Consider the following 15,126-nt stretch of genomic DNA (forward strand, 5'->3'; position numbering starts at 1 on the left):
CCTGTGACCCAGCACTGCTCATGTTCCCACTAACCACGCCACACACAGCACATCCACACACACCTCATGCCCTGACAGGTGCCTGTGGATCATCCAGGTGATTTCTCACTGGCACAGGCTGGTGCCATGTGGGCACTGTGCTGGCTCCAGGCCTACAGCAGCCGTGGGGCTGCCTTAGAGATTCTGATCCTGCCCAGATTCTGATCCACCTCCAAGGCTCTGAGCAGGGCACCAATGGCAGTGCTGCCACTGAGCCCAGCTGGTGCTCTGTGGAAGCAGAGAGCTCTGGAGCCTTGTGCCCCCATCCAGTTGGTTGCTGGAGAGGGATGGGACTGACTCTCCCCTTCCCTGGGCGTGCAGTCAGCCTAAAGCAGAATAGTTACAAAGCTACTCTTAACTCCAAGAGTCCTGGTGCAGCACATCTCATCTCACCCCTCCAGGCATGAGACCATGGTGCCCTCCTGTGCCTGGGAACCTCCTTGCTGTGACTCACCTCTTTCACCACGTGCATCCTGGCCCTCCAGCCCTGCCTGTGCTGTGTGGTTGCATCCCTCGCCCTGGGGGATTGAAAGTGTCAAGTGAGAGAGGAGCAGGATGAGCTGAGAGCAGCACCTGGGAGAGGCGCCCTGTGCCAGGCACAGCTCCCACCCTGCCATGGCATCTGTGGGCTGTGACCCCTTTTCCTAGGAGAGCCTGGGTCGCTTCTCAGACCTCCCTTAGCCAAGGCAAAGAGACAGACTTGGCAGATGCAGCTTGTGGGCTGCCCTGGCCTTTTGCAGGGGTCCTGGGGCTGCAGACAGGCCATGCCCACAGGGAAAAGGGCCACCAAACCAGCCAGGACACAGGAGAAGTTCTGCAGAGAGAGGGAGGGACTGAGCTCTGCACAGGCCTGGCAATCTCATTCCCTCTACAGGCACACCTCCTTCCCACCACCAAGGGAAGGGAGGCACCACAGACCTCAGCCCAGCTGCCACCCCCAGCGGGCAGAACAGAATCCCCGGAGCCCCCGGCACCCTCCCGGCAGCGGCGACACCCGTTCTCTCACAGCCTGCTCCCAGCAGGGTGTGCCTGGCTTTGGACCGGCGTCAGTTCCCCCCACGTTAAAGGAAATGTCTCCTGCCCACTCCCTGTCCTGCTACAAGCCACAGCACAACCATCATTTTCCTGGCGTCCTTTTCCCTCGGCTCTGCGGGCAGACTCGCGTCGGCTCCCCACCGATCGCGGCGCTTTTGGCAGAGGAGAGCGGAGCGGCTGGGGAGCCTGGGAACAGCAGCCGGGCCGGGAGCCGCGCACCACGGCAACAACGGGGACACGCCGCGCTCCCGGGCAGCGGGCCCGGAGCACCGGGGGCGAGGGGCAGCGGGGGAAGCGCCGCTGGGATGGCGAAGCCGCTGATGTGGCGCGGCTGCACGGCCAGGGAGAGGCACCCGCAGCCCCAGCCCGAGCTGGCAGCAGAGAGCCCAAAGCGGGGCTGGGGAGCCGAGCGAGCGCTTACCTGCGCCAGGGTCCCTGGGAGCCGCGGCACGCACAGCACCAGCAGCGGCAGCAGCAGCGACCTCATGGGGACCTGGTGGCAGCAGATCAGAGGGATGACAAAGTTGGGCCGGGGGGGCAGTTTCTCAGCAGCGGCTGTCCCCTGCCAGCCCCGTGTCCCACGGCAGCCAGCAGCCGTGTCCCCGCATGCTTTCCGAGCGCGGGTGACAAGGTGACATCAGTGGGGACCGGCCTGCCCGTGGCACCGCGGCCGGGCCCGCTGGCCCTGGGCGGGGGCAGCGCTCGCCTCCAGCCCGGGAGAAGCCCAGCGGGGGCGGCCGCCTCTCGCCGGGCGCATTTGCTGCTGTCGCCGCAGGTCCGTGTCCTGTGCGGTGACTCCGCAGCTGGCCCGGAGAGCGGCTGCGGGCTGCGGGCAGCGCTGCCGGCCGGGGGGGAGGCGCTGCTGGCCGGGCTCTCGGGGGACCGCGCTGCGGCGGGGCTCGGCCGGGCTGGAGCCCGCTCTGGCATCGGCGGAGCTCCGGGAGCGGCGGCGGGAGGGGCGGGAGCAGCGGGAGGGGAGGAGACCGGACTGGACTGACGGCGGCTCCAGGCTGGGAGGGCGCGCCCGAACCAAACCCAGCGCGGGAGGGAGGGAAGGAAGGGAAGGAGGGCGCAGGGGTGGGCTGGGGTGCGGGAGGGAGCCGCGGCACGAGAGTGGAGTGAGGAGCGCTGTGCGCCCTCTGCTCTCTCTGTGCACCCTCTGCTCTCTCTGTGCGCCCTCTGCTCTCTCTGTGCCGCCTTGGGCACCCTTCAGCTCGGCGTGCTGTAATTGCTGTGCAGGTGCGGCTGGGGAGGGGGGTTTGGGCACGCTGAGGGCAGGGATGGGGGTGTCTGTGCCGTGCCCATGGCGGGGGCAGTGCACACTCTGAGAGGCTCCTGCCGTGCCATCTCACGGGCACAGCGGTGCCCAAACCACGCTCTGCCCATCTGAGGGGCGAGCTGTGCCCGGTGGGAGGGCGCTGTGCTTCGGGAGTTGCCCCGGGGACCAGGCTGTGCCCCGGGCTGCGTGCAGGGCGGTGCTCTGCCGTGTCTGTGCAATGCGTGGCACGGTGCCAGCTCTCATTCACAGCAGAGATGCCATTGGCTTCACATCAGCGCTGGGGATCTGGGACAGTGCTGGAAGGGGTTCAGTGATGCATCAGTCCGGAAGCCAGCGCAGCCTTTGTGGCCGTGGGAGTCTATCGCAGCGGCCAGCACGGCCACCTATGGGGGCTATTCATGTTCTGCTCATTACTGTAAGCCACCGAGCTGTCAGAGTAGAACACATCCCCCACCTGTCTTCTAGAACACCAGAATCCTTCAACAAGAGACACAGAAGTTTGTCAGGTGGGACCTGTGGCAGACAGAACAACCCCCAGTATCCGGACAAGGACACGGGAAAGCTCCAGCTCTTGCATGCAATTAAGAGGAGAGGGGGACACAGGGGACCTGGTCTAGGATGCATCTCCAACCCCAGGTCCATACCCCAACCCTTCTGACAACCCCCAGGCTGATGGAGCCAGCTGGAAAAGGGGACAGGGAACATGAATCCCCCTCCCTTGGCATGGGCAACAGTTAATTTCCCAGGTCCCAGCCAAATGGGACTGGTGCCAGCAGTCCGGGTCCGTGGTCACAGTCACGTCTCTGCAGAGGTCCCTGCCTGGACTGGGCTGAGGACAAAGAAGCCCTGGCCCTGCAGCTCAGCCCAGCACTCAGGGCCTGTTTGTCACTTCTGTCTAGGACTCAGATGTTCCCCCAGCAGAAAGGTACAGCTCTACCACCAGAACCTCTTCATGTCACTGTCTCCAGACCTCCCCCTCCCCTGCACCCTGAACACAGAGATCAGGGTGGGAGCAGAAGGCAATGCCTTGGCTCCAGCACAGGCAAGATTTTTAACCTTTAATGCCCACAGCTCCAAGGGCTGAATGCCAAAAATGCCATGGGTGCATCTGCTCAAGTGATGGATGCCCAGGGTAGCAGCTGTGGCTCTTAAAGATCTCCTGATAAGCCTTGGGACTGAGATGCACCAGCACCTGGGGTGATGAGGCTGACCCATCAACCAGTGCCACAGACATCTCTGGGGATACCCATCCCTGCTGCTGGGCACTGGCTTGATGGGCAGCTGGCCACCCTTCCCTGACCTGAGTGCAAGGTGAGTGCTCACAGGGACTGGGGTGAGCTCCTCCAGCCCCTGAGGTGGAGCACGTCCCCAGAAATGAGACAGGGGGAGGTTTGGGCCTGATTGTTGCCGTCTCCAGTGGGCTGGGGACTGTTTTTAAAGGCCCCTTTCCAGAGCTGGGCAGCTGCAGCCGGCTGGGAGGAGGCTGGAGCTCCTCACTGCAGGGAGGGTTTGCCAGGTTTACCCGGGGGCCCAGGCAGGATCAGGGAGGCTACAGCTGGCTGCTCCCCAAACACGTTTGCAAAGGGGCTCTCACTGGGTGTCCCCTCACAGTCCATTGTGGGGTGCAGGCTGCCAGCACAGGTGACCACGCTGTGGATGGGGAGTGGGGGGTTGTTTGCTGCCATGAGCAGCCTGGAGGGTCACCTGGAGGGTGGCTGGGACAGAGGCAGTGCAAGCAGTGCTGGTGTCCCTGGAGTATGGCAGGTGAGGAAGAGCTGAATTTAGGGAGCCCCTGGCTGATGAAGCAGGGGATGGGGTGAGGATGGAGGGCCTTGCTGGGCTGAGAATTGTTATCCAGGCACATGGGACAAGAGGCACTCTAGAAAATCCTGGAAAAAGGTGTTGCATGCCCCAGTGTCAAGGGCAGTGTCCCCTGCAGTGGTGGCTCAGACAGGAGGTTTCCCTAGAGTCAAGGTGGGGCTCCTGCAGCTTCAAAGCATACCAAAGAGCAGTTCCAGGCCAGCAAGAGGACAAACCCAGCCACTGGGACACTCCAGCTGGGTTGTGCCTGCCCAGCCCAGCTGGAGAGAATCCGAGTCCATGCATGGTTACTGCACCTGCCTGGGCACAGCCTCAGTGTCCTGCACCAGCCGTCTCCAGCTCCAGCCACAACCTCTGCTGCTGCAGCCCTGCATGGGCCACCACTCCCCCACTGAGGCAGCTGCTCTGGACAGTGGCTTGCCCAAGGAGCAAAGGGTCTGTTCTACCTGTTGTGGTCTCTGAGCTGGGCAGACAAGCAGAGATTTCTGGAACACAGTGTTCCCTCAGATCTTGCTGCCATACTGTGCCACTGCCCCACACCTCCCCAGCCAGGAGGAGGGGTAACCTCACTCGGCATGAGGATGGGCTTGGGGGATGCCTTGCTGCCCGCCAGGATGGGATTGGCCTCTGAGCATGGACCAGGAGACATTCCAGCAGCTTCCAGAGCCTCTGCATGTCCTGGTGGCACAGCGAGCTGTCACCCCCTGCCATGGGGACATGTGTGAACACCAGCCCTGCTTATTTAACCTCAGGTCCCAGTGGCTGTGCTCCCTCAGCTCAGGGAGTTTGGGCTGTGGCTGCAGTGGAAACAGCCCAAAGCACTGCTGGGAGCCAAGCTGAGGCCCTGTCCCTGGAGCTGCAGGGCTCAGCAGCCTCCCCACGGGACAGAAGCTGCTCAACCTGTGCCAGCCCTGCCTTCCCCACGGCCACCTCAGTGATACCGTGCCACCACACAGAGAGAGAGCCCTCCTTCAGCTGGGGATGCTGGATCTCCCCTCCAGTCCCCCCTGACCATGAAGCCTTCAGCTGTGCCAAACCTAAAGACAACTGCACAAGTTTCTCCACCCAGCAGCTGGAACCAGGCCTGGAAACTCAGGGGCTGCCGAGTCATCACATTTTCCGCGAAGCAGCGAACCAACAAATGCTACCGCGAGGAGCAGGGGGATGGGGACACCCCTGCCTGAGGGATGGGGACACCCCCTGCCCGGGGGGATGGGGACACCTGACAGCCCGAGGGATGGGGACATCCCTGCCTGAGGGATGGGGACATCTGACAGCCCGAGGGATGGGGACACCCTGCCCGGGGGGATGGGGACATCTGACAGCCCGAGGGATGGGGACACCCTGCAGCCTGGGGCGATGGGGACACCCTGCAGCCCGGGGGGATGAGGACACCCCTGCCTGAGGGATGGGGACGCCTGACAGCCCGAGGGATGGGGACACCCTGCAGCCTGGGGCGATGGGGACACCCCCTGCCCGGGGGGATGGGGACATCTGACAGCCCGAGGGATGGGGACATCTGACAGCCCGAGGGATGGGGACACCCCCTGCCTGGGGGGATGGGGACACACCCTGCCCAGGGGGATGAAGACACCCCACAGCCCGGGGGGATGGGGACACCCCTGCCTGAGGGATGGGGACATCTGACAGCCCGAGGGATGGGGACACCCTGCAACCCAGGGGGATGGGGACACCCCTGCCTGAGGGATGGGGACATCTGACAGCCCGAGGGATGGGGACACACCCTGCCCAGGGGGATGGGGACACCCCTGCCTGAGGGATGGGGACACCTGACAGCCCGAGGGATGGGGACACACCCTGCCCAGGGGCTGGGGACACCTGACAGCCCGAGGGATGGGGACACCCCGCAGCCTGGGGTGATGGGGACACCCCCTGCCCGGGGGGATGGGGACACCGCCTGCCCGGGGGGATGGGGACATCTGACAGCTCGGAGGGACGGGGACACCGCCTGCCCGAGGAGATGGGGATGCCCCCCTGTCCGGGATGTCTCCAGGGCTCCCAGGATGGCTGCAGGGCTCCTGGGATTGCTCCAGGGTTCCCGGGGTGGCTTCAGGGCTCCCGGGATGGCTGCATGGCTCAGCCCACCAGGGCTGAAAGGGGACAGGGGCTGTGCAGCCAAGCCACTGCCTTTAGGAAGGGGCAGAGCCCCAGCAGGGACTGACTGCTCATGCCCTGTGCTCCAGGGGCATCACCCAGGAGCAGAGATGGGAAAGGGGACACAGCGTGCCTGTCACTGTGTTGTCAGGGCTTGCTTGAGGTGAGGGACAATAGCCACAGTGCAGTGCAAAGGCCCTGCCTGGCAAAGGCTCTGGGCTGTCCTCCCGAGCAGAGCCAAGGCCAGAGCAGAGCAGGGCCCACCCACATTGTGCTCCATGCACTGGCCTCCTCTCCAGGTGCCCTGGGCATGGAGCTGGCAGTATTGGTTTGTCCCAGCTAAGGCATCTCCTCACTTGAGCATGGTCCTGCACACCTGGAGGAGCCAAGGCCTCCCTGGGAAGCACCTGCAGTGGTCTACCTGTTGTGGTCTCTGGCGGACAGCAGAGTGCCCACCTCACCTAAAGGTCCCAGCTGTGTCACAGGGTCTGTGTGAGGTGACAGAGGCAGGTGATGCTCCCAAGGCTGGGCATAGGCAGAGCTTTGCAGGGCCCCTGCCAGGGGACAGCGTGTGGCCAAGGACACTCCCACAGGGGCTCAACCTGTCACTCAGAGGGCACAGCCTTGACCTGGTGCTGTGGGCAATGCTGGCACTGCACAGAGGAGACTCTACTGCTGTCTGGACATGGCCTGATGTCTCTGTGAGAGCTCTGCCATCCCTCCCTGGGCAGGATTCTGTACATCCAACCTGGCACCATACAATAACATATGCCCAGGGGCCCCATGATATGTGATACTAATATACTGCCACTGGGACTGGGCTGGGAACAGCTCTGGAGCTCCTGTCCTGCCTCAGGCCAGCACCAACCCTTTGGTCCCAGTCCCTCCCAATGCCCATCAGCACTGTGAACTGCTCCAGGCCACAATTTCTCCCCTCTGCTACTCTGAGGTGCTGAGTGCTGCCCAGGGCTGCAAGGGAGGAGCAAGAGGAACAGGCTGCTCCCAGGGCAGAACCTGCAGAGGATGCAGGTGCCAATGGGACCTCTCGCTTTCCCAGGTTCACACGCCATGGTTCTCCAACTCTAAACCCTAGAGCACTGGGATGCTCCTTCTCCAACCCCTGGCAAGCGTTTAATCATTCCCACCTGGAGCCCTGCCAGCACCGCTGCCGCCTCCTGACCCGCTTTGATACCTTGGAGCTCTTCCCATTTTGCAGAGGCGGGAGGGCAGGCAGGCGGTGGGGGACGCCGCCCCTCTGCAGGGCAGGGCACAGCCACGCTGTCCAGCCTGGGGACAGCGACGAGTGGCAGGAATGACTCTGTCACCATCACCTGGGTGATGCTCTTGGCTCCCTGCACTCAGCCCTGGCAGCTGAGCCGGGATGCCTGCGGGTGCGAGGCAGCGCCTTGCAGAGCTGGGAGCGCGGGGCTGCGGTGACTCAGAGCGCGCCCGAAGCCGGCAGAGCCGGGCAGACCTGCTCTGCACCCCCGGGCCGTGGGTGCCGCCCCTGGGGCTCAGCAGGCTCTGCTTCCCCTGGCCAGGCAACAGGCACTCACTGGGGAGGGCTGAGAGCAGCCTGCAGAGTGCCGGTCCCAGACCTACTGCACGGTAGTGCTGGGGCAGCACCGGGCTCCAAAATTACCCACCCTGTCACCAACAGCCTGTGGAATCCTGGGGGGCTCTGCTCCCACCCAGCACAGGCTGGCAGCAAGAATGCCCAATGCTGCAAGGATGCCATGCACACAGAGCTGAGAAGTAGCCATGAGCAGCTCCCAGTGCCCACTTGTGCCACACAGGGCAAGGAGCCCAGGCAGGAGATTCCCCCTGTGCAGGGACAGTCACCGAGTGCCATGCTCTGCTCCTGGCACAGCCATGCTCAGAGGCTGCCCATCCCCTGCCGCCCCCTCAGGGCTGTGGCACCAGGTTTGCCTGCACCGTGCCAGGGCACAGGAGGTTCCACACTCCTTTCCTTGCTGCACACATCTGGCTATGACCAGATGTCCGGGAAGAGGGAGAGGGACAAGGAATGGGACCCGTAGCTCACCTGGAGGGTGTCCCTGGCGTGGTCCACAGCCCGTTCCTGCGCGCTGGAGCGTGCGGTGTCAACTTGGCACGCTCACACTCACCCGTTTGCTCTGCTGGTGCACGGCCCTGACGTTCAAGTCTGGGCTGGACCGGCGGGAAGGCCCGCCTGGGCTCGCCCAGCTCTCAGCTGCAGGATGCTGGGGAGGAGGGATCAGCTGGACAGGGATGTCTCCCGTGGCCCCTTGAGGCCAAGGGTCTGCACTGTGGGGGCAGGAGCTGTGTGCCAACACTGCAGGCTGGGCATGGCTCACTCCTCCCTGTACTTTGCCAGAGTTTGTTCCACATTCTGTGGTTGCAGCCAGGTGCTGGGGATCTTGGTCATGCTGAGCATCCCCTCGTGCTGCTGCTGCAAAGAGGATCTGGGAGAGCCCCGGGACAGTGATGAAGGCAGCACAGGCATCCAGCCCATGCACCAGCCCTGGGGGTGTCTGTGGGTTGTGATTGCCAAAGGCTTTGCTGCCCAGAGCCCCATCAGACCAGGCACCATCCCAGAGCGAAGGCATGCCGACCCTTCAGTCCTTCATCAGGGGGGCTGCTGCATTGGCTTGGACGTGCAGAGCATTCCAAGTGCTTGTCCAGAATGGCACTTATCCTCACCCTGGTGAATGGGGGCAGCTGGTCTCTGGGGACAAGGAGAAGGGTCTGCCAGGGGGTTTGGAGCAGAGCTGGGAGCAGGTCCCAAGGCGCTCCTACTCCCATCTTGGTGGATGGGCAGGAGGAGGTGCAATAGCCATGGCACTGAGTGTGAGCACTCCTGTCTCTTCCAGTCCCAGCTGTGGGCAAAGGTGGTACTTCACAGGTCCCATCTCCTTGGCAGAGGCTGGCAGGATGAGCCCAGCTTAGCCCCACATGAGGGCAGTGGGTTCCTGCATGCTGTGCAGCCCATGGTGGAGTTCTGCGCCCAACCCTTGCCAGTCCCACAAAGGAGGGTCCCACATTTCAGCTGCCACTCAAGGTATCCAGCCTTCACCCAAAGGGCACCCATCCCCACCTCGGCTGGGCTAAGATTTCTGCAGACAGGGAGAGGGACAGCAACAGGAAGCCCCAGACACTGCTGCCACAATCCACAGTGAAAACCCAGCCTCCAGATTTGGAAAGCAGCTCAGTTTCCAAATATTGCCATGAGCTGGAAATCCCAAGTCAAAATGAAACCAACCCAGCCTCCAGTTCAAAGTTTCCTGTATAAAAACAAACCTTCAGACAGCTGCATTTGCACACAAAAGGTTTTGTTTTCAGGAGGAAGGTTTCTTTTTCAGAGGAGTAAACACAAAGCCTGCCCATCTTTCATGTCACAGGGTAGGAAGGAGACCTGCCTAGCAGCTCAGGTCACAGGCAGGGCATTTTCCCCTCTTAGTGCCCAGCTGCTTTTCTCTCCCATGTGCCCTGGCCTGTGCCAGTGCCAACACCAATGCCCCCACCAATGCCACCACCGTGTCCAACGGCAAGCCCTGGACTGAGGCTTTTTACACCTGTTCCTGTGGCTGTGACACCTTTGAGTGTCCCCGAGGATGGGGACAGGCCTTTGCACTGCAGCAGTCCTGGGAAGCTGCAGTGTGGCACCCAGGGGTGCTCCTGTCCCTGCAGTGTGACTGCAGCCCTGGCAGTGCCTGCTTATGCAGCTCCTCAGCTTCTCCTGGCATCTCCTGAAGCCAAACACAACACGAAGACTGCCAGCAGTGCCTGATGCTTTCTGCATCCAGCCCTCAGCACAAGCAGCTCTGCTTCTTCACAGGAGGACTGGGGGACCCCTTGTGGGTTCTACTCCCCCAGCCCAGCTGCAGGGAGCCCCAGCACCACCCTCCTGGCATGTTTGGGGCTGGCACAGGCTGGCTGCTCCCCAGGGCGCTGCTGTGGGCAGCCACACATCCCAGCAGTAGCTGCTGCCTGGGACACATCTTGGCCACAGGCACAGCTCCCACAGCCACTGGTTGCCAAAGGCTCTGCTGGCACATGCTCAGCCTTGCCTGGAGGCTGCTGCAGTTCTGGAGCAGGGGTGAGGCAGCCTCAGAGGGATGCAGGATCAGCACCCTCCACTGTTGCCTGCTGACAGTTTTGTCTGTCCTTTCAGCCACAACCTCTGCTGCTTGATTAGGGTCATTCACTAGGTCTTCCAGAGTGACACAGAGCTCAGCCTTGCCTCTCCAGGAGTCCTCAGCGAAGTGTCCATTAAATTGGACATCCTGATTTGGGGGTTTGGGGGCATGGAGCATCTGTAAGGCTTGGAGACCTGCCCAGATGCCAAACTTGGAGAGCTGGTCCCTACCCAAAGCACTGGCAGAAGCTATTTTCACATCTAAACTGGAACACATATGCCTTGCCTCAGTTTACCATCCACACACCAGGAAGCAGAGATGCTCTGCTGCTGGAGGGGAGGGACAGCAGACTGGTAACAGTGATGCAGCAAGCTTTTCTGAGCCTCCTCATGCCCTCCCGGGCTCTCATTAGCAGTGTGTTCGGCATCTGGGCTGCAAAGCCACGCTGTCCTGCATCACTTGTGGGTGGTGGCTGGCTTGGGTCGGGCTGGGCTCTCTGCAGGGCCTAGAGGAACAGCCCCAAGGCTCAGAGGGATCAGCCGGGCTGCCGCTCAGCTTGAGCCACTCGGCTGGGAGAGCCTAAAACAACAAACATCGCAGAATGAGGGAATGTTTCACTGCTTTTTCTGGTTGAGTGGTTTCCTGTTTTCTAAGGAGCTCTTCCAGCACCTCTGGGGCAGAGGACTTGCCTGCACAGAGCCTGGTCCCAGAGCAGGCCCCTGTCTGGGAGGCAAGTTCTGTTGCTTGACATCTGGCAGAGGAGGAGGTTGCAAAAGATCGGCTGCGACCTTTGCCAGAGACCTGCAGCAGGAGTGCTGGGGGTTAGAATTTTTCCTTTTTTTTTTTTTTTCTTTCTCTCGGGGAATTTTGTCCCATCTGCTTCCTAAGAGATGATAAGAACTGGTACTGAAGAGACAAAAGACATGGTCAAGGTGGGGGAAAGGGTGCAGCTGGCTATTCTCTTACCTGGAGGGGTTTCTCTTGGGAAGGGCAGAGATATCCCGAGATTTTGACAGGGGGTGAGGGGCTGGGCTCAGCTCCAGGCCCTCTCTTGCTCTCAGATCCGAGGGGAACGGTCGAGTTGCTGCCACTGCTGTGGGGACAATTCACTGTCACCACAGAGTCAAGCCCTGTGCTGCTTTGTCAGGAAAATCCACAAATGCCAGAGGTTTATGTCCAAAGAGGAGAGAGACAAGTCCGACACCTTAACTCGGATAAAGGGAGAGAATCCACTGGACGCATTTCCTCTCTTCCTCTCCCGAACTTTGGAGGGCACAGCCTCCTTTTATCCCAAACTCCCGGCCCCATGTTGCCTCTTCCTTTCCCCATTGGCCGAGGTGATGGGAAGGTACAGGCTTCCCGAACCGCCTACCACATATTCCTCCTTGAACCTACTATTTTACCCCAAAGTTCAAAAGTTCAGGCTTGTGCAGACACTTGTGTTTCAGGAGCCAAGCTGTCTGGGCTCTGCAACAAACCTGCTGCCCGAAGTTAGTAGAGACATTATGACCCATTTCAAAGACGTTAACACCCATACCTTCACCCATCAAATTCTTTGTGAAGACATTAGCTTTCCTCTCAGCTTCTTCCTTACCGTGGGTGAGCCTTTGGTGTAAGAATGGCGTGGAACTGGGACCTTATTAACACCTGACCTCACTGGAAAAGGGCCCTCACTGGAAAAGGGCCCTCACCATCTACTGGGGCTCCTCAGGGGAGAAACCCAGGACGCGACTCCTCAGCCTCTGCTGCCCAGCCCCGCTGTTTTCCGCCGTTCCTCTGGGTTTTTTCCCTACACTTTAACCCAGCATCCCGTGCCTGTCGGGACACCTGCGGCTCAGCTATGGCTCAGAGTTTCTGCCTCATTTCGTTTGCCACTCCGGGTGTGCCTCTGCTGCTCCAGCCGCTGCTCCGAGGCTCCTGATACAGCCCCTCTGAGGGGCACCGGGCCCGGCTGTGCCATGGGTGTGTGAGGGAGCCCCTTCTTCATGTCCTCACCATCCGGAGGGGGGCACCGGGCTCTGCCCTATGGGTGTGTGAGGGAGCCCCTTCTCCCTCTCCTCTGCCATCCCGAGGGGCACCAGGCCCTGCCCCGTGGGTTTGTTTGTGAGGGAGCCCCTTCTCCATCTCTGCTGCCACCCTGAGGGGCACCAGGCCCAGCTGCCCCGTGGGTGTGTGAGGGAGCCCCTTTTCAATGTCCCGTGCCACCCTGAGGGGCACCAGGCTCAGCTGCCCCGTGGGTGTGTGAGGGAGCCCCTTCTCCATCTCTGCTGCCACCCTGAGGGTCACCAGGCCCGGCTGCCCTGTGGGTGTGTGAGGGAGCCCCTTCTCAATGTCCCGTGCCACCCTGAGGGGCACCAGGCCTGGCTGCCCCGTGGGTGTGTGAGGGAGCCCCTTCTCCATGTTCCTTGCCACCCTGAGGGGCACCAGGCCCAGCAGCTGCCCAGGGGCTGTGACAGGAGCTGGAGATGCCCCTGGCAGGAGCAGTGCCCAGGTGGGACACGATCTGCCACAGTGCCATGATGCCAAGCTGGCAGGGGTGTCATGGCAGGGCAGGGTGCCTGCCCCAGCTGGGAGCACAGCTGGCTGCCCTTGCCCTTCCTCTGCAGCCCTGTGGGTGCTCAGCTGCTGCTTCTCCATCCTCTGTCCCACTGACCTCTGCTGCCCTGTCCTGCCACCACAGCCCTGGGCCCCAGCACCAAGGCAGGCTCAGCATCACAGAGGAACCCACTCTGACCCAAAACACCCCTCAAAAGCCAGAGGTGAGGAGTGGGGGTAGAGGGATGCTGAACCAGCAGCTGCAGCACTGCACAGTGACCGTGGCACTGCCCACCAGGCACCACACCTGTGATGTGCTGCTGGCCCCAGGGGTGGGAGGCCCAGTGCTTTGCTCAGGGTCACCACAAACACCACCCTGGTGCCAGCCCTGACCCCGTGCTCCGCTGGCAGGAGCAGGGCAGGGTGCTCAGCAGCCCTGGGGGTGGTACAGCTGCTGTCTGGCAGGACACAGCTCTCATGGGCAAGAAGCCAAACACTTCTGTTGCATCTGGGGCCCTGGTGACACCAGTTGCTGCCTGCATTTCTTCTCCAGTGCTGAAAGCTCCATGGCTTCATCCTTGGACTTGCTGGCAGGAAAGGTGCTCTCAGCCCCAGAGCAGCTAGGGACCCCTCTCAGCCCCAACAGCAGAAAAAAAAAACAAACCTAAAAGCTCACAGTTTCTTTGCTTTTCCTCCAGATCTGGGGCATCTGTGGCTCCAAGCACTAAAAATCTCACCCTTTCTTTGCTTTTCTTCCAGACCTGGGGCATCTGTGGCTCCAAGCACCCTGACTTCCCCACTGTGAACAGACAGGAATATTTCTGACGCCTGGAACCAGGACAAAGCAGACTCCATGTGCTGCAAGATCCTGTGGCTCCCACCTCCGGCCACAAGACCAAGAGCACTCAGAGGAATCACAGGAGGAGCAGGCATGGCCCAACATGGCAGCTCCCTGAATTTCTGCAATCCAGAGCAGCTTTAAAAGCAGACAAGCCCACATTCTGTTATGGCTGAGAGCTGGAGGAGAAGCATTGGGCAGAACCATCAGCTCTGCATTGCTGCCCTCTGGCTGCCTCTGCCTGTCCAGGCCAAGCTCCTCCAGCTGCAGGGAGGGGACCTGGGTCTGCCAGGGCTCTGCCTCTTGCCAGGCAAGAATCACCACAGAGTTGTTCAGCTTGGAAAAGTCATCACTAAGTTGTTCAGGTTGGAAAAGCCTTCTAAGATCACCAGGTTCAACCACTGCCCCAGCACTGCCCTGCTCACCACTAAGCCACATCCCCAAGCACCATGTGAGAAATGACTGCTCACTTTTTAAAATTTTTGAAGGTTGTGAAAAATGCCAATCACTTGTTTTTAAAATTTTAAAAGTTTAATGATAATAAAATGGTTATAAAAATAGTAATATAATTAGACTAATAAAAATTTGGACAATTTGGATTAGGACAATATGAGACAGTAAAAACAAAGAATTATGGTCAGTCTGGGTACCTTTTTCTGGGCAAAATAAGCCTGAAAAAGGACCCACATTAACAGAGGATTAACCCTTAAAAACAACAGCCTGTTGCATATTCATGCACCTCATACATGATGCATAAATTCCATTCAAACACCGGATTCTGTCTGGTCAGTGCCACCTTCTTCCTCTTAATCCTGATGGCATCTTCAGAGCTGAGTGAGGCAGGAAGAAGTTTGTTTCTTCTGATAAGAGAGCAATAAATTCTCTTTCTCTGAAAGATATAGGTGTCCTGTGGCTGCTAGCCCTTTGGGAGTACTTAATTCCTCTCTTTTAAAAAAGTATCTTACAAAGCATAGTTTCTATTTTAACATTATGTTATAACCTAAAACTATATTTAACACACTACTTAAGAGAATTAATACAGCATCACTTTCTAACATAACACATATAATATTCCTTTTAATATTTGCAAAAAGCCATGTTTCACACATGCAAGAAGAGAGAGTTGTTCAGGTTGGAAAAGTCATCACACAGTTATTCAGCTTGGAAAAGCCTTCTAAGGTCACCAACTTCAACCACTGCCCCACCACTGAGCCATGTCCCCAAGTGCGATGTGAGAAATGACTGCGCACCTTTTGAAATTTTTGAAGGTGTATTAAACTTTAACAAAAAAAAAAAAAAAATACAAACAAAAGGACTAAATAAGGAAAAATTACAGTGCTGTGAGC

At 59.8% G+C, this 15,126-nt stretch overlaps 1 protein-coding gene across 1 annotated transcript in view; it reads right to left on the reverse strand.

Annotated features, from left to right (window-relative positions):
* Positions 1–8,370, reverse strand: part of LOC134430222 (receptor-type tyrosine-protein phosphatase V-like) — a 54,860-nt gene extending 46,490 nt beyond the window's left edge. Inside the window, exons 1-3 of the mRNA XM_063177793.1 lie at positions 8,334–8,370; positions 1,496–1,567; positions 494–557 (exon numbers count right to left, since the gene is read on the reverse strand). Coding sequence (XP_063033863.1) covers positions 494–557; positions 1,496–1,561 — 130 coding nt within the window. The 5' untranslated portion in view covers positions 1,562–1,567; positions 8,334–8,370. The remainder of the gene's footprint in view (positions 1–493; positions 558–1,495; positions 1,568–8,333) is intronic.
* Positions 8,371–15,126: the final 6,756 nt, after the last annotated feature.

Source organism: Melospiza melodia, chromosome 28 (assembly GCF_035770615.1).
Source record: "Melospiza melodia melodia isolate bMelMel2 chromosome 28, bMelMel2.pri, whole genome shotgun sequence".
Classification (NCBI taxonomy): Eukaryota; Metazoa; Chordata; class Aves; order Passeriformes; family Passerellidae; genus Melospiza; species Melospiza melodia.